The sequence below is a fragment of the Apus apus genome, chromosome 16 (genome assembly GCF_020740795.1).
Source record: "Apus apus isolate bApuApu2 chromosome 16, bApuApu2.pri.cur, whole genome shotgun sequence".
NCBI lineage: Eukaryota > Metazoa > Chordata > Aves > Apodiformes > Apodidae > Apus > Apus apus.
Window position 1 is genome coordinate 1,444,595 of NC_067297.1, and position 21,066 is coordinate 1,465,660.

The window sequence follows — 21,066 nt, forward strand, 5'->3', positions numbered from 1 at the left end:
CCACATGTGCATATGAGTGGGGAGAGGGGGCAGAAAGAGCAGTTGGAACTTGAACATTTCATTAGCAGATGTTTTACCCTTTGTATCCTGCAGCTGGCACTTCTTGGCTCTGAAGAGCAGCCGGGTCTGGAAAATGTTATTCCTGTGCCTCCCATCAGGGCTGTGCTGCAGTTTGATACAAACAGCACAGAGCATAAAGTTAATCAACACCCAGATAATTGGGCGCCAAGGAAGAGGAGGTTGTCTGTGAGTTGAGGATGATCCCAAGCCATGGATTTCTAATTATTTTTAGTGCTGGTCAAACACTACAGGAACATCCTGTTTACCTTTATTCTGTGCTTTGGGTTCAGAGGGATTTGGGAGGAGGGAAGAGCTGGTGTCCTGCCTGGTCCTGCTCCTCTCCAGTGGGAGGAAGCCCCATGGCTGTAGGGAAGGGGCCTGGCACTTGCCCAGCCCAGGTGGCTGGTGGTCCCCTGGCTGTGGTGGCAGCTGCTGTCTGACATGTCCACGTGGCTGTGAGTGGTGCTGGGGTGCAGGAAGGTGTGATGACGGCTTCCCCGTTGCTTTTAAAAACTAGACAATAGGTACAAGCTCAAAGACGACAAAATGGGGGGTTTCCAGAGCTGATTTTAAAAAAAACCACAACTGCCCAGAAAGCTCTGAAATGGAGAAGTCATGTTTTACATCCGGCACAGGGCACAGCTGTGACAGGGCTGTGCTGAGGGTCACCCAGCTGTTCTCCTCCAGCTGTGCTCGGTGGCACAAGCCACCGCAGTCCCTGGGGAGCTCCTGATCCAGCATGTGTCCCCTCCCCGCTGGCTGTGCCGCTGCTGAGGTGACACTCTGGGCCAAGGCCTTTCCCAGCCCAGCGGGTGCTGCGGCAGGAAAGCTCCCCCCTGGCAGCAGCCCCGTGGAGCCCTGCCAGCCCCTCTGTCCCCAGAGCACTGATAACCCGGTGCTGGTGGCACAGCCGCCGCTATCGCAGCCTCCCACTCCCGCGGGGAGAACCCGCTGGCTGCTGGAAAGCGCTGGAAGTAGGTTGAGTTGTTGCCGACTTTAATGAGCTCTGGTCCTTCCCTCAGTCCCTTGGCACTTCACCCAGCACCTCGTATGCCTGGGCTCCCATAAGCTCCATCCACGCTGGTCCAGAGAGAGGACTGAGCTCTGAGGAGCAACAGGAGCTGGGAAGGAACTTGCTACGGACGGATGCTTCGCTCATGGCAGGTCCCAGCAGGTCCTGGACCCAGCACTGTCACCCCATTGCTTATTGATCCTTTTGTGCTTTATTTTTAGACAAGTTGGGCCAGTTTTACCTGTCTGGGCTGAAGGTGATGAGGCTGTTGGTGGATGGAGAACCTCTGAACGTAGCAGTAGTGGTCTGGCTGTGAGGAGCTGGGATCATGGAATCTCAGGGTGGATTGGGTGGGAAGGACACATTAAAGATCATCTAGTCCAACCCCTCTGCAGTGATCAGGAACACCTCCCACTAGACCAGGTTGCTCCATCCAGTCTGGCCTGGAATCTTTCCAGGGATGGGGCATCTACCACCTCTCTGGGCAACCCAGACCAGTCACGGAAAAGCATTTCTTAGTATCCAATCTAAATCTTCCCTTCTTCCAGTTTAAAGCCATTTCCCCTCATCCCATCCCTCCCTGCCCTTGTCCCAAGCCCCTCCCCAGCTTTCCTGGAGCCCCTTCAGGCACTGGAAGGTGCTCTCAGGTCTCCCTGGAGCCTTCTCTTCTCCAGGCTGAACACCCCAACTCTCCCAGCCTGGCTCCAGAGCAGAGCTGCTCCAGCCCTCCCATCATCTCCGTGGCCTCCTCTGGCCTCTCTCCAACAGCTCCTTGTCCTTCCTGTGTTGGGGACCCCAGCCCTGCAGGGGGTCTGAGCAGAGGGGACAATCCCCTCCCGGGCCCTGCTGGTCACGGGTGGTTTCTGGCCTCCAGCGCACGGTGGCCAGGGCTGTGGACACCGGGGGTTGCCCCTGCCCTTGGGGGGGCCTCAGGAGGTTCCCAAGGCCCCACCTCTCCATCCTGTCCCGCTGCTCCGGCCTGGGGCAGCGCAGGTTCGGAGCGGGCTTGTGCAGGGACTCCCGGGTGTGCCTGAGGCCTCCGAGGAGCCCCCTCCCCGGCTGGGGCAGCGTCGCCCCGCCACGGGCACGGCTGCCTCGTGTTCCCAGCGCAGCCCCAACTCGGCGCCCGCGCTGGCCCAGCACCCCTGCGCTCCCAGTGCCTCCCAGTGCCTCCCAGTACCTCCCAGTTCCCCCAGCACCCCCGCACCGCTCCCCAACCGGCCCCTCCCGCTCCCCTCCCCGCTGCCCCGTTTGACGGACAGCTCCCTGCCAGCACCTCAACCAATCACCTCCAGGGAAAGGCGGCTCCCTTCGCCTTCCCTCCTTCTGATTGGCCGCAGCCCGGCAGCCGCCCAATGGCGGCGCGGCGCGGGGGCGTGCCCGGCGGGCGGGGGCGTGTCCGCCGCCGTGTCCGCGGCATGGAGGAGCGGCCGCCGCGCCGCTGACCGCGCCGCCATGGCCAAGAGCCGCGGGGGCGCCGGGCCCGGCTCGCCCGGCGGCCACCACAGCCTGGCCGGCACCCGCGAGAGCCTGGCCGAGGCCCCCGCCGACGAGCTCAGCTCCCTCGGCTCCGACTCCGAGGTGAACGGCGGCGGCCCCGAAGAGCGGCGCGTCGACAAGTTCGGCTTCATCGTGGGCAGCCGCAGCGCCGAGGGGCCGTGAGTGGGGCCGGGGGGGGGGGGGAACCGCGCGTCCCCGGGGCTCCCAGCGCTTCCACAGGCCGCTGCCAGCCCCTCCGCCCCCGCAGGGCCGGGCCGCGGGGCCTCGCCGCTGGGCCGGGCCGGTAACGGCCCTTCCCGTCCCGGAGGGGTGGGTGTTCTCCGCCGCCCTCCTCCCCCGGCGCCGCTCGGGGCCTTGGCGGCCGCTCCCCGGCGCCCCGGGGCGTCTCGGGCCCGCGCCCCGGAAGCGCAGCAGCTCCCGGGGCGGCTGAGGGGTGACAGGGCCCGGCTCGGCCCCGTCTGGCTCCCCCTGGGGCCTGCGGGGCGGCTGGAGCTGTCGTGTGCCCCGGGAACTGCTCCCGGAGCCCCCCGGCAGCAAGCCCCGCGGGTGCCGCACCCCCCGAGGGAGCGGGGCGGGGGTCCCGGCCTCCAGTGCCACCCCCGGCTCTGCTGCCGGGACCCCGGGGCGCTGCGGCGGCCGGGGTGTGACGAGAGCCCCGAAAGCTCTGTCCTCTTCCCCCCATCCCTCCTGTCTCCGTGGGGCTGGAAAGCTGCGCCCACCAGCAGCCCCTCCGCCCAGTGCCGGATTCCGGCGTGTTTCTGGCCACCGCGGAGCAGAGGAGGTATCGGGGAGCTGCTGGCCGGCCTCCCCCGCCGAGGGAGGAGGCGAGGTGGCCGAAATCGGTGGCCAGCAGCCCAGGCCGGCCGTGCTGGCCCAAGGTGCTGAGCCCCCGGGGCGGTGCCGGCACCCAGGAATGTGCCCCGGGATGCCGGGGAGCTGGTTCGGCAGCGTGGGGGGGTGGTGGTGTTTGCCTTCCTGGCTGTGGTTTCACAGCAACGCCCGGAGAAGCAGGGGACAGCAGCGGGGAGGGGGCAGCCTGCTCCTCTCTGCTCCTCACCGCCTGGGACGGCACCCAGAGTGGGCTCCTGCCGGGGTGCTCAGGTTGGGCTGCGTGCCTCAGTTTCCCCATCTACAAGGAGCAAAGTGTTGGCCCCTCCTAAGCCTGTGGGCATCAGTCGGCTGGTCTGTGGGGAGGGCAGGCACTGGAGGCACCCGGGCAAGGTGCATCACTCCGGGTGATAAACCCTGTCCCTGCCTGCCGGGATCAGCGCCGCAGGAGCAGGGTGGCCTCTCCTGCTGGGCTGCTGCACTTTGTCCTGTCCACACACCACGTTTTGGGGACGCTTGGGAGGTCCCAGCTGTCATGCCTATGGCTGTAGGGGTGTTGCACCCCATCCCAGCCGCACACCGTGCTTTGGGGACGCTCTGGATGTCCTGGCTCTCATCCCTTCGGCTGTCCCTGCCTGCTTGGGGTGGCTGTCCCTGTTCCTGAAGCTCAGCGGGGTGCTGGTGCTGGAGACAGGGTGGGGGCTGGGGCTGAGCCTTCCTCCTGTGCACCACAGACCTGCTGGGGCCCAATCCTCCCAATCCGGGGCTTTTATCCGCTTTCCGTCTGCCCTGGAGTGGATAAACGGGAGCATATGGCCTCCCTCCGTGGCAGCAGACCTGGGGTCCCTGTAGCTGGAAGGGGTTTGGGGAAGCACAGGGAGGGTAAGTGGGGTGTCCCAGCACCCCCGGGGTCCTGGGGGCAGCGGGAAGGGCCAAGCTGTGGGGTGGCTGCCCGCAGTGCAGGTACAGAGGAGCAGCCTCCCAGCCCAGGGCACCTGGCTGCCTCCTGGCCTGGGGTGCCCCCATCTCGGCCATCTGAACTGCCTCTGGTCCTCGCTCCGTGCCCACTGCCAAGCAGCCCTCGGCTGGTCACAGCTTCCAGTCTGGGCTGGCCGGGCTCCAGCAGGCCCACAGCCAGCTCTGAATCCAGCATCCAGGGCTCCCGAGCTTCCCACACCTCGGGGAGCCCCAGCTCCTCCGGTAGCCCGAGCTCCCCAGCTCGGGGCCAGCGCTCCCTCCATCCCTCCCCGTGCCAGGCTGAGCTGCCGTGGCCGTGCTGAGCAAAGCAGATCCCTTCGGAGGGGGTTTCTCCCTGAAACAATCGCACCAGCCCCGTCTGACCCGCTGGGGCGGGCGGGACCGGCAGGGCTGGGCAGGGAGCGGGGCAGCGCTGCCAGCTGGATGCGGCCCTGGGCTCGCCCTGCTGCTCCTTTCCTGTTCCTAGCGCCCAGAGGTCTGTCCTGCAGCGGGGCTGGGTGCTCTGCACCTCCCCGGGGATGCTCGATGCCCAGATGGGTGTCGTCGGGTTCTCAGAAAGGATCTGGGGGCTCCTGGGATCAGTGTGGCCGTGGGGCTGAGCCCGGGAAGGCATCAGGTCTGCTTCTCCCCTGACGGCCTGAAGGACCTTCTGCTGTCCCCGGGGTGGCTGTGACAAGGCCCTGCTGAGCTGTCTGTCACCCCGGCACCCCGCTGGTGAAAACAGAGGGTGCCTGGGGGGTTGGAGGCTCCTCCACTGCTGGCAGCATCCCTGCCTGCTTCGGCAGGGTTAAATCAGATTCCCTGGCTAGACCCAGCTATGGCTGGAAAACACTCCCGTCCCTCCTGGGGGACCCTCGGCCGGGCTCAGCGCCGGGCCTGGAGCAGCTCCAGGCTTTCGGGGTGCGAGCAGGGCCAGGGCTGTGCTGCTGACATGGTGCTTATGGCCCTAGCTTTCCCCACCCACAGCCAGCCCCCGGGGGGTTGGGCTGTGCTCAGCTCAGGCTCTGGCCGTGCTCCTCGGTTCTTGCCTTCCTGCTGTGCCCGTCTCTGGGCACAGGTCCCTGGGGATGCTCGGGCTCTGCTCCCAAGAGGTTTTGGGCTGCGCCAGGGCGGTGATTTATCGGGCAGCGAGTCCTTCTGGCACCACCTGAACACTGGGGCGCTCCAGCGTGTCCTGGGTGGGCTCTGTGCCTGGGGGGAGCAGGCAGGTGGCTGGAGGGAGCTTCTGGGGGGCTGGTGGGGCTCTGCGGTGCCAGCAGGGCTTGCACCCCACGCTGACTGGCCTTTCCCCACGTCCCACAGGCTGGAGGAGGTGCCCTTGGAGGTGCTGCGGCAGCGGGAGTCCAAGTGGCTGGACATGCTTAACAACTGGGACAAGTGGATGGCCAAAAAACACAAGAAGGTGAGTGACAGCCTGGTCCCCTGAGGCTGCCCCAGGACAGCTGCACAGGTGGCAGGGGAGGGACAGCCGGGTACAGCCATGTCCCCTCGGGGCTTTGGGGCAGCCTGGGTGTCACCAGGTCCCCTCAGATGGATGTGTTGCCTTTGGATGATTCCATTGGCTCCAATGGGCTGTTCCCTCCCTGTGATGCTTCTTGTGGTGGGAGGGAAATGGAGCGGGGTAGGGGCTGAGCCTGTGGTCCCCCAGCCAGCCTGCTCCTGCTCCCGTCTGCTACCCGCCACGCTGGAGCCTTCCTTGGGCTTCTCTGGCTGCCTGCAGGCAGCCATGGGAATTGTTCAGTCATGGAAACTTATGGTTTGAGCATCTTGTAGACCAAAAAAAGCTCTGGGTAGGAAATGCTTGAGCTTGATGTGCTTGGCTGCAAGCTGGGGTCCCCAAGAGACCCATGGTGCGTGCTGGGGGTTTGTGTGGCTTGGTTTGTTGGTGCTCCCTGACTTCCTGAGCCTGCAAAAGAGGCAGAGGTGGGATGCAGCAGGTCCTGGGATGCTGCTGTGTGTCCCCTGGGAGTGGTGAGGCTGCTGGCACGGGCCAGCAAGCCTGAGAGCAGATGAAAGGCCTCTTCCTCCTCCCCCCTGTCCTGGCAGAGCCTCCTGGCACTGCTCATGTGCCGTGCTCCTGGAGTGCTGTCCCCGCTCGATGCCTGGGGAACCACGCAGCCATGTCTCATCTATTTCTTGGCCTCTTGCAAAGGATTTGGGAGAGCTTTCCAGGAGGCAGCAGGCGGGCACTCTGTTCTGCAGGCAGTTGCCAGTGCTCCCTGGGCCTGGGTGAAGGCTCCAGCAGCTGCACGGCTGGCAGAGGAGCTCCCCCGTGCTTGGGTTGAGCTCCCTGGGGGGCTTTGTAGTCTGGCAGCAAAAATTCATGTCCAGAGCCTCAGAGGTCTGCTCCAGAGAGCTGCCCTGTGCCTGGTGCCTTGGGGCTGCTCGGGACAGGTTGCCAGGCCTGGCCTGGGGGGCTGTGACAGTCTGTGCTCTGGCAGGAGCCCGGGTGCTGCTGCTGCCCAGGAGCTCCCTGTGCCTCTGGAAAACCCCGGGGCTTTTCTGCCTGCTCTTGGCTGAGTGCCTGGGGATCTCTTGGGCCAGGTCCTGGCAGGCTTACTCACACCTGCACTGCTCCAGTATCCCAAAACGCTCCCTCCCGTTGCTCTCCTGCCTGGATCCGGGTGGTGCTGGGCCGTGGCAGTGCCGGGGCTGCTCCCTGCGTTCCCAGCCAAGCCGCAGGAGCACAGACGCGTGGGCGGCTCCTGCTGCTGGGCAGGGACAGGCACCACTCTGGCTGCTCCTCTCCTCCAGCATCCCTCAGCCCAGCCGTGCTTCTGGTCCCATGGAAGGCCGTGCTGGGATCCAAGGTTCTGGGTACCACCCCCAGGACAGTGGCAATGCAGCCGGTGTGGAGCTGAGGGGATGAGATGCTTGGCTTTGGCCCTGGCTGATCTGAAACCCAGTGAGGTAGCTTCCTTCCTGGCAGCTCAGGCAGCAGGAAGGGGAGCTGGCTGGGAAAGGGAGCAGGCAGCAGCAGCAGCAGAGCTGCCCACAGGGCATCGCCCGCCACCTTTCCTGCCGGCACAAAGGCCTCACAGGGCTCAGGACCTGCCTGGGTAAACAAGCAGCACCGTGTCCAGGGAGCAGCAAACTCCCCTGGGAGCACAGCCTTGCCACCATGCCGCTGGGAAACTCGACCGCCTGCTTCCCAGTGACACCAGCAAACTGGGAAAAGGAAGTTTGGGAAGGCTGGAGAGGCTTGGGGAACTGTTGGCCGTGGCTCACAGAGCCCTGGCACCTCTGGCAGCTGACACGTGCCACCTGCGCAGGGACGTGAGGCGTGGAGGCCACGCTGGGGTTTTGCAGGGTTTATGTGGGGGAACTGGGCTGAAAGCACCAGTCTCTGGGGGCCTCAGCTTGCAAGGCTCTGGGGAGATGCTGCTGCTGCTTCCCCAGGGGCAGAGGCAGCGTGTGGGGGGGTCTCTGGTCTTGCTCAAGGCTGGCAGTGGCAGGGTTAAGCCAGCTCAGCCCGTGGTTACCAGCTGGTGCTGCCTTGTCTGGACTTTGGTCCTGGCCAGAGCCTTGAGCCAAGGAAACTGGGCACTGGGAGTCACCCTGGGGAGCTGGCTGTGCCTGGAGCTGCAGCCAGGCCTGCCCATCCACCCAGGGTGAGGCAGGGGGACAGGATGTTCAGCAGCTCCCTGCTCCTCACAGCCCCAGGGGTGAGCAGGAGGGCTGGGGGCCAGAGAGCTTCCCGTGGGCTGGGCTGGGGAGGGAGTTGCCCACTCCCCACCTTGGCTCCAGCATCTGCTGCTCCAGCTCCCAGCAGGATCCTGCTTTGAGGCAGTGCCAGACTTGTTTGGAGCTGTTTGCAAACCACAAAGCCTCGGCTGGGCTCCTGGCAGCCATCTGTTGAGTGCCAGGCTGGGGAGAAGGGGTGAGCAGGGTCCCTGGCTGTGGGTCCCTGTGCCATCCCATAGCTCTGTGTGACACCAAGCGCTGTCATGGGACGTGTGGATGAGTGCTCTGTTCCCAGGGGCTCAGGGAGACATTCTCTGGGGCAGGGAGGCAGCTGGGGACCAGCCTGTGGCTGTGGTGCTGGGCCTGGCTCCCAGCTTGCCCCAGGGCCTCTTTGCTGCCTGGTTTTCCGGTGCCATTTGTGTCTCTCCCTGCAGATCCGGCTGCGGTGCCAGAAGGGGATCCCGCCCTCGCTGCGGGGCCGTGCCTGGCAGTACCTCTCGGGGAGCAAGGTCAAACTGGAGCAGAACATGGGCAAGTTTGATGTGAGTGCCACCTGGGACCCTCCTGCACTGCCAAGGGGGGTGTGCTGGTGGGGGAGGACAGTGTTGGGAAGGCTCTTGTTCCCTCCAGGCCTGGGGCATCTCCTGGGGTCCCAGACATGGGGGAAGAGTCAAGGGGGCTAGAGCCCAGCGTGGGCTGACCCACAACCTGATGGGGCTCATGTTTAGGACACAGCCCAGTCCAGCCTGTGGCTACTCCACGGCTGCCTGGGGCTCACTGTGGGCTCTGTGTGCCAGAGTGGGGTGTTGCTGAGCCCAGCCCTCCTCTCCCCAGGAGCTGGATGTCCTGCCGGGGGAGCCCAAGTGGCTGGACGTGATCGAGCGGGATCTCCATCGGCAGTTCCCCTTCCACGAGATGTTTGTCTCGCGCGGAGGCCACGGGTAGGTGGGGCTACTGCATGTCTGCTCCTCAGTAGCCACCGGGCTGGACCCGCACTGTGGGGTGGCCACTGTCTGTCCCAGCTCACAGGGTGTCCCCCGTGGTGTCCCCCGTGGTGTCCCCCGTGGTCATTACACCCACCAGCTCACAGAGTGTCCAGACATGGGCTGAGAACAGGATGACTCTCCAGGGGCTGGTGCAGGGCTTGCAGCCCTTGGCACTGGCTCTGCCACCTGGTGGGGTGGAAACTGCAGCAGGAGGAGGGCAGAGGGAGGGACCAGCTGGCTGTGGCCCCCATTTCACAGAATCATACAATCACAGAATGTGTTGGGGTGGAAGGGACCTTTAAAGGTCATCTAGTCCAACCCCCTGCAGTGAGCAGGAACACCTTTGACTAGATCAGGTTGCTCAGAGCCACATCTAACCTGGCCTTGAATGTCTCCAGGGATGGGGCCTCCACCACCTCTCTGGGCAACCTGGGTGTCTCACCACCCTCACAGTAAAGAGCTTCTTCTTAATGTCTAATCTAAATCAACCCTGCTCTAGTTTAAGACCATTCCCCCTTGTCCCAAGTCCCTCCCCAGCTTTCCTGGAGCCCCTTCAGGCACTGGAAGCTGCTCTAAGGTCTCCCTGGAGCCTTCTCTTCTCCAGGCTGAACACCCCCAACTCTCAGCCTGTGTCCCTAGAAGAGATGCTCCAGAAAATCACCAGGGAAATGCCATTCCCCCATGTCAGGTAGCTTCCTGGAGTTTATCAAGCTGCCAGAGCCCTGGGTTTGTGTGGATTAGGGCTCCCAGCCAGTGACTGACCCCGGCTTGTGGAAGGAGAGGGCTGGCCAAGTGGCCAGCATCTGGTGCCCAGCCCTGCTGTGGCCCAAGGGGGAGGCTGCTGGGCCCTGTCTGTGGCCTCAGTCCACCTCTCCCTCCCCGGGCTGTCTCTGCAGGCAGCAGGACCTGTTTCGGGTGCTGAAGGCGTACACGCTGTACCGCCCCGAGGAGGGGTACTGCCAGGCCCAGGCCCCCATCGCCGCCGTGCTGCTCATGCACATGCCAGCTGAGGTAGGAGGGTGGGGACACCCGGTGGCTGGAGGGCTGGGGCCATCGAGGGGCTGTGGGTCGTGGGGTGCTGGGGGTGGGGGCTGCAGGGACGTCCTGTAGGGACACCTGGGTGCTCACTGGCTGTCCCTTGCCTTGCAGCAAGCCTTCTGGTGCCTGGTGCAGATCTGTGAGAAGTACCTGCCTGGCTACTACAGTGAGAAGCTGGTGAGTGAAGGGCCCGTGGTGCCTTCAACAGTGGCAGGGATGTGTGATGTCCCCGGGCTGAAAGCTCCCCCCAGAGAAAGAAGGGAGCTTGGTGAGATCCTGGGTGCTCCCACGGTCTCCATGTTGTGCCATGGTCTCCAGGAGCACCAGGAATGAGGGTTCAGCCTAACTGTGCTGCTGGCAGCTGTGGGGCATCTCTGCTTCCATAGCTAGGTCTGGAGGGTGGGCTGCTCCTCCTCTGGGGCTGGTGGGATGGTGCTGGGGTGAAGGCACTCGCCAGGAGCTTGGCACTGATGCTGTCCCCACAGGAGGCCATCCAGCTGGATGGGCAGATCCTCTTCTCACTGCTGCACAAGGTCTCACCTGTGGCCTACAAGCACCTGAGCAAGCAGAAGATCGACCCCATCCTCTACATGACAGAGTGGTTCATGTGCGCTTTCTCCCGCACCCTGCCCTGGAGCTCCGTCCTGCGCGTCTGGGACATGTTCTTCTGCGAAGGTAGGAGCTCCTCGCCATCCTCCTCCTCCTGGGGTGACCAGCTGCAGCCCCTGTGGTGTCTGGATGGCACTTGGGGCTGCAGCAGTTGTGCTGCCGTGGCAGTTTGTGCCTGGCACGTGGGACCTGTTGTAGGGCAGATGTAGGGCAGCCACCTGGCTGGGGTGGAGACCAGGCTCTTTTCCTGGGGGTTAGAGGGCATGTGCATCCTAAATTTACCCTCATGCCTGTCCTAAGTGCTGGCAGGACCAGGACCAGGTGCCCCACAGCATCTGAGGGACATGGTGGCAGTGTCATTTTCTCCCACTGAGTGCTCACTGCCTCACCTCTCCCCTTGCAGGGGTGAAGATCATCTTCCGGGTGGGCCTGGTGCTGCTCAAACACACCCTGGGCTCCTCGGACAAGCTCAAGTCCTGCCAGGGCCAGTATGAGACCATGGAGAGGCTGAGGGCCCTCAGCCCCAAGATCATGCAGGAGACCTTCTTGGTGCAGGAGGTGAGGTGCTTGAGGGGGAGTCTAGGGGCCAAGTGCACCCCACTTGGCCACACTGCTGGACTGGGCTGCCCCTGGGTGGGTAGAGCTGGAGTAGCATGGGGAGCAAGTCCGGAGGAGGCCACGGAGATGATCCAAGGGCTGGAGCAGCTCTGCTCTGGAGACAGGCTGGGAGAGTTGGGGTGTTGAGCCTGGAGAAGAGAAGGCTCCAGGGAGACCTTAGAGCACCTTCCAGTGCCTGAAGGGGCTCCAGGAAAGCTGGGGAGGGACTTGGGACAAGGGCAGGGAGGGATGGGAGCAGGGGGAATGGCTTTAGAGTGAAAGAGGGGAGATTTAGGTTGGACATGAGGAAGAAATTCTTTGCAGTGAGGGTGGTGAGATCCTGGCCCAGGTTGCCCAGGGAAGCTGTGGCTGCCCCATCCCTGGCAGTGTTGGATGGGGCTTGGAGCAACCTGGGCTGGTGGGAGGTGTCCCTGCCCATGCAGGGGGTTGGATCTAGAAGATCTTTAGGGTCCCTTCTCACTCACACCAGTCTGGGGTTCTCAGATTCCATGATAAGGTCTGGATTTGGGGTTTCCCCTGCCCTGGGGGGTATCCCACACCCCAGTGCTGGAAGGGTTTCAGCACAGGGGGTGCTGAGGCAGCCCCAAGTGGCACTGTCACTGTGGGGGGAAATGCTGATGGCCCAAGCCTGTCCCCTGCAGGTCATCGAGCTGCCGGTGACAGAGCGTCAGATCGAGCGGGAGCACCTGATCCAGCTGAAGAAGTGGCGGGAGACGCACGGGGAGCTGCAGTGCAAGTCCCCCCCGCGCCTGCACGGCGCCAAGGCCATCAGCGAGGCCGAGCCCCCCACCCGCAAGGCGCTGGAACCCACCCCCTCCATCATCGTCTCCCCGGGGCCCGCCCCCGTGCCCAAGGCCCGCAAGAGCAAGGAGAAGAGCCGAGAAAAGAGCCCGGCCAGCCCCGCCAACGGCCCTGGAGCTGAGGGCAATGGGGCACCCGGCTCGACCCGGGAGCTGCTGCACCCCCAGGTCTCCCCCCACCACCAGTCCAAGGAGAGCCTGACCTCCCGGGAGAGCGAGGACACGTACTTGTAGGGTCCGCACCCCGGGCAGCCGGGCTCAGCTGGGCTGAGGACACCGCCGGGGGCTGCGGGGACCCCCCGTGCCCGGCGCCGGGGGCTCTGAGCTGGAGGGCTGGGGACGGGCTGGCCGGCGTGGCTCCCCGGGGCCGCCGGGGTCCCCGTGCGCAGGGACCGGGCTCGAAGGCAGGGGACATCCGCGGGAGCGTGGCCAGGTGCGGTGACCAAAGGGGCCACCTCGGGGCTTGCGCCGGGTGCCCACCCCGGCTGGGTGCTGGCACCACGAGCGGTGGGAGCCCTGGCGGGAGTGGCTGAGCCACCCACCCTCCCTCCCCACGCCTTTTTGGGGGGGGGGGGGGCTGCAGTGCCCCATGGGCCTTCTCCCTGCCCCAGAGCCCCTTGACCTGTGTCCCCAGGGTCCCTCCCCCGGCCCCCTCTCCCAGGCAGCCCCAGCCCCCGGTTCCTGAGCACTTATGCCTGGTGCAGGGGGACTGAGGAGCAGGGGAGCCCCCCCCCTCCCCCCCATCCCCATCCTCTTTATCTAGTGAGGATATATCGAGCTGTAGCCCTTCTGTAGTACCCGATTTACCTACTCATTGAGCCTATTTATTATTCCTCCGTGGCAGTAACCGTCGCAGGACAGGGACCGAGGTTGGGAGCTGCAGGCAGGATGCGCCGGAGGCAGCAGGATTTGATGCCAGACCACGACCGCGGGGATAAGCCCCCACCCCCTCCCACTACACTCCATCCCTGGGCTCCTCACGGCTGGGGGGGGGGAAGTGTTCACCCTGCCGGGGTGACCCCCGGGCCCCAGTGGAGGTGGACGAGCGGCTGGGTGCTCCCCAGTGATGGGGTCCCCTCTCTTCCCCTCCTGCCCTCCCCGAGGGCTGGAGGTGGCTTTGTAAAATAAAGCGGGGAAAAACGGTTTTGTACAAAGGGGTAAATAAAGCAGGATTGTGTAAAGGCGCCAGGCCTGCGGCTCCTGCTCTGTCCTCCTGCCCCCCACCCTGCTCGAGGGGGGGACAGGACCAGAGGTGTCACCTCCTGCTGCATCAGCGGCAGCCAGAGACCCCAGCCCCGACCCTGTGTCCCCTGGGGGATGTGCTGGGGAGGGTCCTAGGAAGGGTCATCCCTTCTGTCACCACCCCAGTGGAGTCACCCGGGTCTGGCCCTGCCCTGCCCCGGCCTCACCCAGCCCGGGGGCTGCTCCTCTTTGAAGTGTAAATGGGAGGATGCTGAGACCTGCCCTAACTTGTGACAGTGGTGGTGGCGGCTGCCAGGCCCTGGGGGGCTGTCATGGGCTGAGCTCCCTTCCCAGACCCTTCCCTCCCTTCCCGCTCTCATGGCTCCTGTGGCCGAACAGAGCCAGGACAACCTTCATTTATCCCATGGCTCCCCACACGCAAAATGGTGCCCAGGCCCCTTCTCCCTCCCTCCCTCCCTCCCTCCCTCCCTCCCTCCCTCTGCTCCTGCAGGCAGGAATTCTACCCAAACCTTCATTCCTCCCTCCAAAACTCCCGTTTTTTTCCAGGGGCTTGAGCCAGGTGGGGTGGACAGGGTATGGTGCCATTGGCATTTGGGCTCCCAGCGGGTCCGGTCCCAGCCTGACTGGTGCTGGGCAGGGACTGGGAGCGGGGCTCCGGGTCTAGTCCAGGCTCCCCGGGACCTCGGCTCGGGTCCGATGCAGGGATCCCGGGGCTTCGGGTGTGGAACTCCGGGCTCCACGCAGACACCCCAGGGCTCCGGTGCGGGGACCCTGGGGGCTCCGGGTCCGGTCCAGGCTCCTCGGGGCCCCAAATCGGGTCCGGTGACCCCGGGACTCCGGTGCGGGGAACCGAGCGCCCCGCCCGGGGCTGGGGAGGAGCGACCGGTTGCCCCTCCCGCGGTCCGGGGCGGTCCCGGGGCCGTGCTTATATCGGGCGGGGGTGGCGGGGGCCCCGGTGCGGCTCGGCCGCCATGGACCTGCACATCCTGGAGCACCGGGTGCGGGTGCTGAGCCTGGCCCGCCGCGGGCTCTGGCTTTACACCCACCCGCTGCTCAAGCTGCTCTTCCTGCCCCAGCGCTGCAGGTACCGGCCTTCCTCTCCTTCCTCCGCCTCCTCCTCCTCCTCTCCAGCCTCCCCCCCGCTCCCTTCCCGCTGCCCGGCCCCAGGAGGTGGCGGTGCTGGGGGTGGGCAGCACCGCTTTCTTCTTCAGGTGCAAGTTCTTCAGCCTGACAGAGACCCCCGAGGACTACACCATCATGCTGGACGAGGAAGGCTTCAAAGGTACCATGTGGTGGCTTCCAGGCTGCTCCTGGGGTGGGCTGGCACCACAGGCATGAGTTGTGCACGTTCTCAGCCCAGCTCGCCACGCTTGGGCTGCAGGCAGCGTGTCCTGGCTTGTCGCCGGGCTCCTTTGGCTGTGCCCATCCCCAGGGCTCCCAGCTTGTGCTGAGGATGTCCCAGCTTGCCCGGCCCAGGCTGCCTTCACCCCAACAACCCTCTCCCAGGGCAGAGCGGTGTCTCTGCCAGCCTGTGGCACCGGGCTGTGACACTGCTGGGGACAGGCTGTGGTGAGTCCAGTGCCAGCCCAAAGCCCAGCTGCTCTGGGCAGGGGACAGGTACCTGCTGGCATGTTTGTGGGCAGCACCCTGGGCCCACAGCCTGTGTGGGGGGCTGCTGCTGGACCCCCACCATTGTGTTCTCTGTTACCTTCACCCCCCTGCCCTGGCTGGTGGAGCCCGGGGCGGCTGATCCTGCACCCACAGGGGCTGGTGGTGGTCCTGTGTCCATCCTGGCACCGGGGACCAGCCTTTGGGGTGTTCTGGGGGTATTTGAGCCCTTCCAGGCCTCTTCTTCTCCTGGAGAGGTGTTGGTTCAGTGACATCCCCCCACTGGTGACCCACGCTGGTGCTGCTGGGGGTACTGGCCCAGTAGGCTGTGCCAGATGGGCCGGATCCTGACCTGCCTTCCCACGCCCAGACCTTCCTGCCGAGGCTGCTGGAGCCAGCTGCAGCTTATCCCCTTGGACATGCCCCAAGGAGCAAGGGTCAGTCCAGCCCCGGACGTTTGATGGCCAGCTCCAGCTCCCACCCCCCTCTTTGCCTGGGGAAGGGGCCATGGGGCCAATCTCTGACACCCCCCCCCCCCCCCCCGAGCTGTTCCCCAGATATTGTTTTATTTCCAGGCCTATGGACAAATATTCCCCAATCCCGAGGGGAGGGCGGGAAGTGCTGAACAATGGCCCTTGCGAGGCGGCAGCCCCACTGCGCCCTGAGTGCCCCCCGGAGGCTGGGGGGGCTGCCAGTGCCCTCCCTGCTGTGGGGCTGGGGAGGGGACCCTGGCCAGGGGGAGCTGCACCCCCCATTCCTCCCTTGGGGGTCCAGATGAAACCCTGGGGTGGGTGACACAGGGACAGCAGGGTCACCCCAGCGCCCTCACAGCCTCGCCCAGGGTGGTGTTGAAAAGCCATTAAGCGTGGAGCGCTGGGCTGGGTCCCCGTGTGTGTCCCCCCCCCGGGCCCCGCTGGGTCCTGGGCTGGAGCCGAGGCTGTTCTGGCGCTTCCTGCGCAGGAACCGGCGCTGGGAACACCCGCCAGGGCCCTGGATCCGGCCTCGCTCCCGCCCTGCCCCGGGGCCCACTCGGGGTGTGGAGCCCCTCCCGCCTTGGGGACCCCCCTGCCATGGGTGCTGGACCCCTCCCTTGGGGTGGCCTCCCCTGGTGCGATGAGTTTGGCTTCTCAGCGGGGTCCCCACGGGTGCTTGTCCTGGGCTGTCTCCCATGGGTGCTGCCCCCCACCTTGGTGGGGTGGGGGGAGCTGTGTGGAGCCCCCCTGGCTGCCCCCCTACCCTTGTCCCTTCCAGGGAGTGCTGCAGGGTGGGAAGGGGGGATGCCTGGAGGAGCCCTGGGGTGCCCTGGCAGCCTTGGCCCCTCTCCTGGGCAGGAGGGTGGGTGTGGTGGCAGGGGACCTGAGCACAGACCCTGTCCCCCACTGTCCCCCCCATCCCACCAGCCAGCACACTCCCTGCCAAAAAAAGCTGCTTTTTGGGAGGCTGCCCTGGCCCCTGCCCAGCTGGGCTGGGCCCTCCCTGCCAGGCTGGCATGAGGTGCCAGCACCCCCAGGATGACAGGGTGGCCTTTGTCCCTTCCAGTGTCCCATGTCCCCCTGCCCTGAGCATCCCCAGTGCTGGACTAGGGGCTCCAGGGGGCAGAGGATAAGCCCCGAGTCCCTGATGGGGCCAGTTTTGGGATGTGGCACATCCTGACACCCCCTTGCCCCCAGCCCAGGGTGCTGGTGTGGGGAGCAGAGATGTCCCAGGCTTGGGGGCAGTTGTGGCCTCACCTCCCCACCTCGTGTCCCTGCAGCCAACTTGAAGCTGTCTCAGCTCCTGGAGCAGCTGAGACCTGTCAGGCTTGTTCCACTTGTGGATGGGGCTGGTTAGGGCCCCAAAAAAGCATCTGCAGCCCCACGCCAGCGCTGGGCCAGCTCATCTCCGGAGGGACAGTGTGACATGTGGCACCCGAGCCAGCAGGAGCCCTTCGGGCGCCCTTGGGCTGTGCTGAGCCCCAGGGAGCCCCGTGCCTCAGTTTCCCCTTCCCCCCGGCAGAGCTGCCGCCCTCCGAGTTCATGCAGGTGGCAGATTCGACCTGGCTGGTGCTCAGCGTCGTCTCCAACGGCCGGGCAGCCTCTGGCTCCCAGGCCACCGGTGTCACCAAGATCGCCAGGTCGGTGATTGCGCCGCTGGCCGAGCACCACGTCTCCGTGCTGATGCTCTCCACCTACCAGACCGACTTCATCCTGGTGAGCAATGACGGGGACACCTGGTTCCTGCTGTCCCTGCCGGCGGGGCTGGGGGTGGCAGGGCCTGATGGTGCCCCCCCCGCTTCCCCCGGGCAGGTGCGGGAGCGGGACCTGCCGGTGGTGATCCACACGCTGGCCGGGGAGTTCGACATCTACAAGGAGGAGAGCGGGGAGTGTGTCCCTGTCACCTGCGACGACGTGAGCAACGGCTTCCTGAAGCCCAAGCCGGGTGAGTGACACCCAGTCCCACACCCCCCAGGGCCACCCTGTCCCCAGGGCCATCCGCATCTCCCACCGAGATGCTCCCGTCTCCCACCTTGGTGCCCGCATCCCCGGGGGGACGCGCGGGGACGCCCCTCGGGGATGCTGGGCTCTGGCGGCGCTGGCCACAGGGTGGCACTGCGGGACTGTCCCCAAGCTGTCCCCCTGCCTGACGGGTGGCTGCCCCCCCCCGCCAGCCGCCAGCCCCACGCTGCACCCCGTGCAGAGCCCCCAGACCCGCTTCTGCGTCCTGACCGTGGCCCCTGACACGCTGCCCGCCATCGCCACCATGCTCATCGATGTCCTCTTCTACTCCCACAGGTGGGTCCTGGGGACAGGGACACGGTGGTGGCCCCTTGCCTGGTGCCACCTGAACCACGGTGACATGTGTCCACCCTCCCTTGCTCCCAGTGGCTTCTCAAGCTCCAAGTGTGTTTTGCAAACTGGTTTTGCCCACCCGAGCGTGCTGGGGGGTGGGGGCTGCTCCCACCAGGGTGCTTGGGGGTCCTGCTGCCACCGTGGGAGGAGCCCTCAGGTGACCCAGGGGACTTCAAGGTGACCCCCCCTGCATTGCAGAAAAGCCCAGGAGGGGGTAGCAGAACAGGAGAGGGGGGTGGCAGGGTGGGAGCAGCACTGGGGTGCCAGAGTGCCCCTGGCTGGAGAGACCCAGGAGACCAGGGTGATGTCCCTTCTGGTGGGACTGTCCCGCTCCAGAGGCACCGTGGTGCTTCAGGAATGCCCCCAACCCAGTGTCACCCTGTTCTGAGTGTGCCTGGCATCTTCTGCCCCCCACCCTGGGAGCTGCAGACCCCAGGGGTAGCACCCCCTGTCCTCCCCCCCCGCCACGTCCCAACACGGTACCACCACCCAGCCCTTATCTTCCCCGTGTTGGGGGTTGTGACCCCTCCCCTTGCTGCTCTGCCCCCCCTGCAGCCCCCCCAGGGAGGCTGGTGCCTGCAGCCAGGACCTGGACTCCATCACCTTCTTCGCCTTCTCCCTCATCGAGGGCTACATCTCCATCGTGATGGACGCCGAAACCCAGAAGCGGTAGGTGCTGTCTGTCCATCTGTCCACCTGTCTGCCTGTCCCCAAGGTTGGGGGACCCGGGCTGGGGGGGGGGGTGTCACACTCACTTCACCCCCCCCCCCCAAACCTCTCAGCTTCCCCAGTGATCTCCTGCTGACCAGCTCGACGGGGGAGCTGTGGCGGATGGTGCGGATCGGGGGGCAGCCCCTGGGCTTTGGTGAGTGTCACCCCCCCCACACCCCTCCCTTGTGCCACCCCCCCTCCTTCCCCGAGGTAGGGGCCCCTCGCTCATCCCCTGTTGGGTGAGGGGGTTGTCCCCTTTTGCCTCCCCCCAGACGAGTGTGGCATCGTGGCGCAGATCGCGGAGCCGCTGGCGGCCGCTGACATCTCGGCCTATTACATCAGCACCTTCAACTTCGATCACGCCTTGGTGAGCCCCCCCTGTCCCCAACTCCCCCCCCGCACCGCCCTCAGGGTGTCACACCCACGCCCCTTGAGACTGACACCCCTTTGTCCCCTCCCCGCCAGGTCCCCGAGGATGGCATCGCCGAGGTCATCCAGCTGCTGCAGCAACGCCAGGAGAGCAGCAGATAGTGACCAGCTGTCCCCAGGCTGGGGGGCACAGTGAGGTGGCACCCTGGGCTCCCCCCCGACCCCCCACCCAACTGCCACACGTGTCAATTTTTTTAAATTTGAAGTTGTCCCCCTTCCTGGTGCAGGGCAGAGCTCCCTGCCTGCTGGGGACATGGTGGCTTCAAGGACCTGGTGGCCTTGTGGTGGTGAGAGGGGGGTCAGTTCTCACCCTGCCACCCCTATCCTGCCACCCTCTGTCCCCAAGCTGGGGACCCAGGAAGAGAGCATGTGTCCCTGGGGACCTGCTGGGGGGGGGGACACACAACGATGACAAGGGGAGGGACAAGCCTGAACATGGTGACGTGCCATCACATTGTGGGGGGTGACAGCCCAGGGCTGGCAGGGGTGTCCCCACGCCCTGTGTGTCCCCCCACGGGTGGTTCCCCTGGGTGGGGAGGTGGCCGTGGTGCTCTGTGGCACCTCTGAACTGGCCCCATGGGGGGGGCTGAAAGCATCCCTAGGGCTGGGGTTCCTGCCAGCACCCCAACAACCTCCATGGCAGAGATGAGGGGGCTGGGGTTCAGCCCCAGCCCTGTGTCCCTCCTGGGGTGGCCCCATGTCCCCCTCCTGGGCTGTTGTGTAGCATGGGGGGGCAAGGGTGCCCCCCCAACTCCTCCCAAGCTGTATTTTCACATAGTTTCTAATAAGTCAATAAAAGTTCAATTATTTTTATTTCCACGCAGACCATGGCCCTGGGGGGGTGGGGGGAGTGGGTGGCCCCAGAGCCTGTCCCTGGGGTGGTGGCACTGGATGTGACAGGGGACATAGCACTCCCTGTGTCCCCCCCTGTGAAGTGACCAGGATGGGGCCAGCTGACCTGCTATGGATTTTGGGTGGAAAAAGGGACAAAGGCTGCAGCCCCCAGCATATCTCTGGCCCTGGGGAAACTGAGGCACAGGTCTCCTCCCTCCATTCCCGCCCCCACTGTGGGGGAAACTGAGGCACAAAGGTGGCCACACCTGGTCAACTGTGAGACGTGGCACGGGGGGGGAACCTCTGCGGGGTCTTTCCCACGGGGGTGGGGGGCTTGGCAGGTCCAGGGGACAAGTGTGGCTCAGTCCTACCCTGGCCCTGCTCCCCCAGGCACTGAGCAGGAGCAGGACCAGGGCTGGGCCTTGCCCCCCACCCCTTGTCAGCTCCTGCCATCGGGTTCCTGCCACCTCCCTGGGCACTCTCCTTCCTGTCTCTCTCTCTTGTCCCCAGTCATGGGACACTGGTGACGTGCGCCCAAGAGATGAAGCAACTGCAGCCGCTCCGTGCGGTCAGCGGCGCTATTTTTGTCCCCGCTGGATGTTGCACAGTTCTCTGCCACCACGGTGGCCTCCTCCCTGCCTGGCCCAGCAGGGACCCTGCGGAGCCCTGCGAGGTGACCCTGATGCTGTGTGTGAGGGGACAGGGCCACCTGTGGCCACGGGGAGGCTGAGGGGGTGCTGTTCAACCAGCCCAGGTGCCCCGTGGTCCTGCTGTGGCATCGCACCTGCTGGAGGGCTCATGGGGGGATGGATGGATGGATGGGTGGATGGATGGATGGATGGATGGATGGATGGATGGATGGATGGATGGATGGATGGATGGATGGGTGGGTGGATGGATGGATGGGTGGATGGATGAACAGACAAATAGACAGATGGGTGGGATAGATGGACAAGTGGATGACGAGATGGGTGGATGGACAGGTGGATGGATGAGTGGGTGGACACACAGACAGGGAGTGAGATGGATGAGTGGATGGATGGACAGTTGGTTCATCACTTCTCAGTGATGTCCAGTGATAGGACAAGGGGCAACAGGTGCAAACTGGAGCATAAGAGGTTCCATGTAAACATGAGGAAGAACTTCTTTTCTGTGAGGGTGACAGAGCCCTGGGACAGGCTGCCCAGAGAGGTTGTGGAGTCTCCTTCTCTGGAGACTTTCCAGACCTGTCTGGACACGTTCCTGTGACCCTGCTCTGGCAGGGGGGGTGGACCAATCTTTTGAGGTCCCTTCCTCTGTGATTCATTGTATGGATGATGGACAGATAGACAGGTGGATGG

General features: G+C 65.0%; 2 protein-coding genes across 4 annotated transcripts; both read left to right on the forward strand.

Moving 5' to 3' along the window:
- The first annotated feature begins 2,470 nt into the window (after positions 1 to 2,470).
- TBC1D10A (TBC1 domain family member 10A) lies at positions 2,471 to 13,297 on the forward strand. 2 transcript variants are annotated; one of them, XM_051633997.1, is made up of 10 exons: positions 2,471 to 2,730; positions 5,681 to 5,780; positions 8,497 to 8,604; positions 8,897 to 9,003; positions 9,945 to 10,059; positions 10,198 to 10,263; positions 10,572 to 10,761; positions 11,099 to 11,253; positions 11,955 to 12,281; positions 12,958 to 13,297. In XM_051633997.1, the coding sequence occupies exons 1-10, from the start codon at positions 2,528 to 2,530 to the stop codon at positions 12,958 to 12,960; spliced, it is 1,374 nt and encodes a 457-aa protein (XP_051489957.1). In that variant the 5' UTR covers positions 2,471 to 2,527; the 3' UTR covers positions 12,961 to 13,297. The 2 variants fall into 2 exon arrangements, with proteins under 2 accessions (XP_051489957.1, XP_051489956.1); XM_051633996.1 differs by having other exon boundaries at positions 11,955 to 13,297.
- Positions 13,298 to 14,264: 967 nt separating this feature from the next.
- Positions 14,265 to 19,705, forward strand: CASTOR1 (cytosolic arginine sensor for mTORC1 subunit 1). Of its 2 annotated transcripts, none has more exons than XM_051634011.1 (9): positions 14,265 to 14,400; positions 14,528 to 14,598; positions 16,920 to 17,113; positions 17,210 to 17,342; positions 17,572 to 17,695; positions 18,308 to 18,421; positions 18,535 to 18,617; positions 18,736 to 18,830; positions 18,929 to 19,705. In XM_051634011.1, exons 1-9 carry the CDS (start codon positions 14,288 to 14,290, stop codon positions 18,992 to 18,994), a joined length of 993 nt encoding a protein of 330 aa, XP_051489971.1. In that variant the 5' UTR covers positions 14,265 to 14,287; the 3' UTR covers positions 18,995 to 19,705. The 2 variants fall into 2 exon arrangements, with proteins under 2 accessions (XP_051489971.1, XP_051489972.1); XM_051634012.1 differs by having other exon boundaries at positions 18,736 to 18,826.
- Positions 19,706 to 21,066: the final 1,361 nt, after the last annotated feature.

Coding starts and splice junctions, on each gene's coding strand:
- TBC1D10A (XM_051633996.1), top strand. CDS start 2,528: ATGGCCAAGAGCCGCGGGGGCGCCGGGCCCGGCTCGCCCGGCGGCCAC. Junction 5,781..8,496: donor TGGCCAAAAAACACAAGAAG/GTGAGTGACAGC, acceptor CTCTCCCTGCAG/ATCCGGCTGCGGTGCCAGAA. Junction 10,264..10,571: donor GCTACTACAGTGAGAAGCTG/GTGAGTGAAGGG, acceptor CTGTCCCCACAG/GAGGCCATCCAGCTGGATGG.
- CASTOR1 (XM_051634012.1), top strand. CDS start 14,288: ATGGACCTGCACATCCTGGAGCACCGGGTGCGGGTGCTGAGCCTGGCC. Junction 14,599..16,919: donor GGACGAGGAAGGCTTCAAAG/GTACCATGTGGT, acceptor TCCCCCCGGCAG/AGCTGCCGCCCTCCGAGTTC. Junction 17,114..17,209: donor ACCAGACCGACTTCATCCTG/GTGAGCAATGAC, acceptor TCCCCCGGGCAG/GTGCGGGAGCGGGACCTGCC.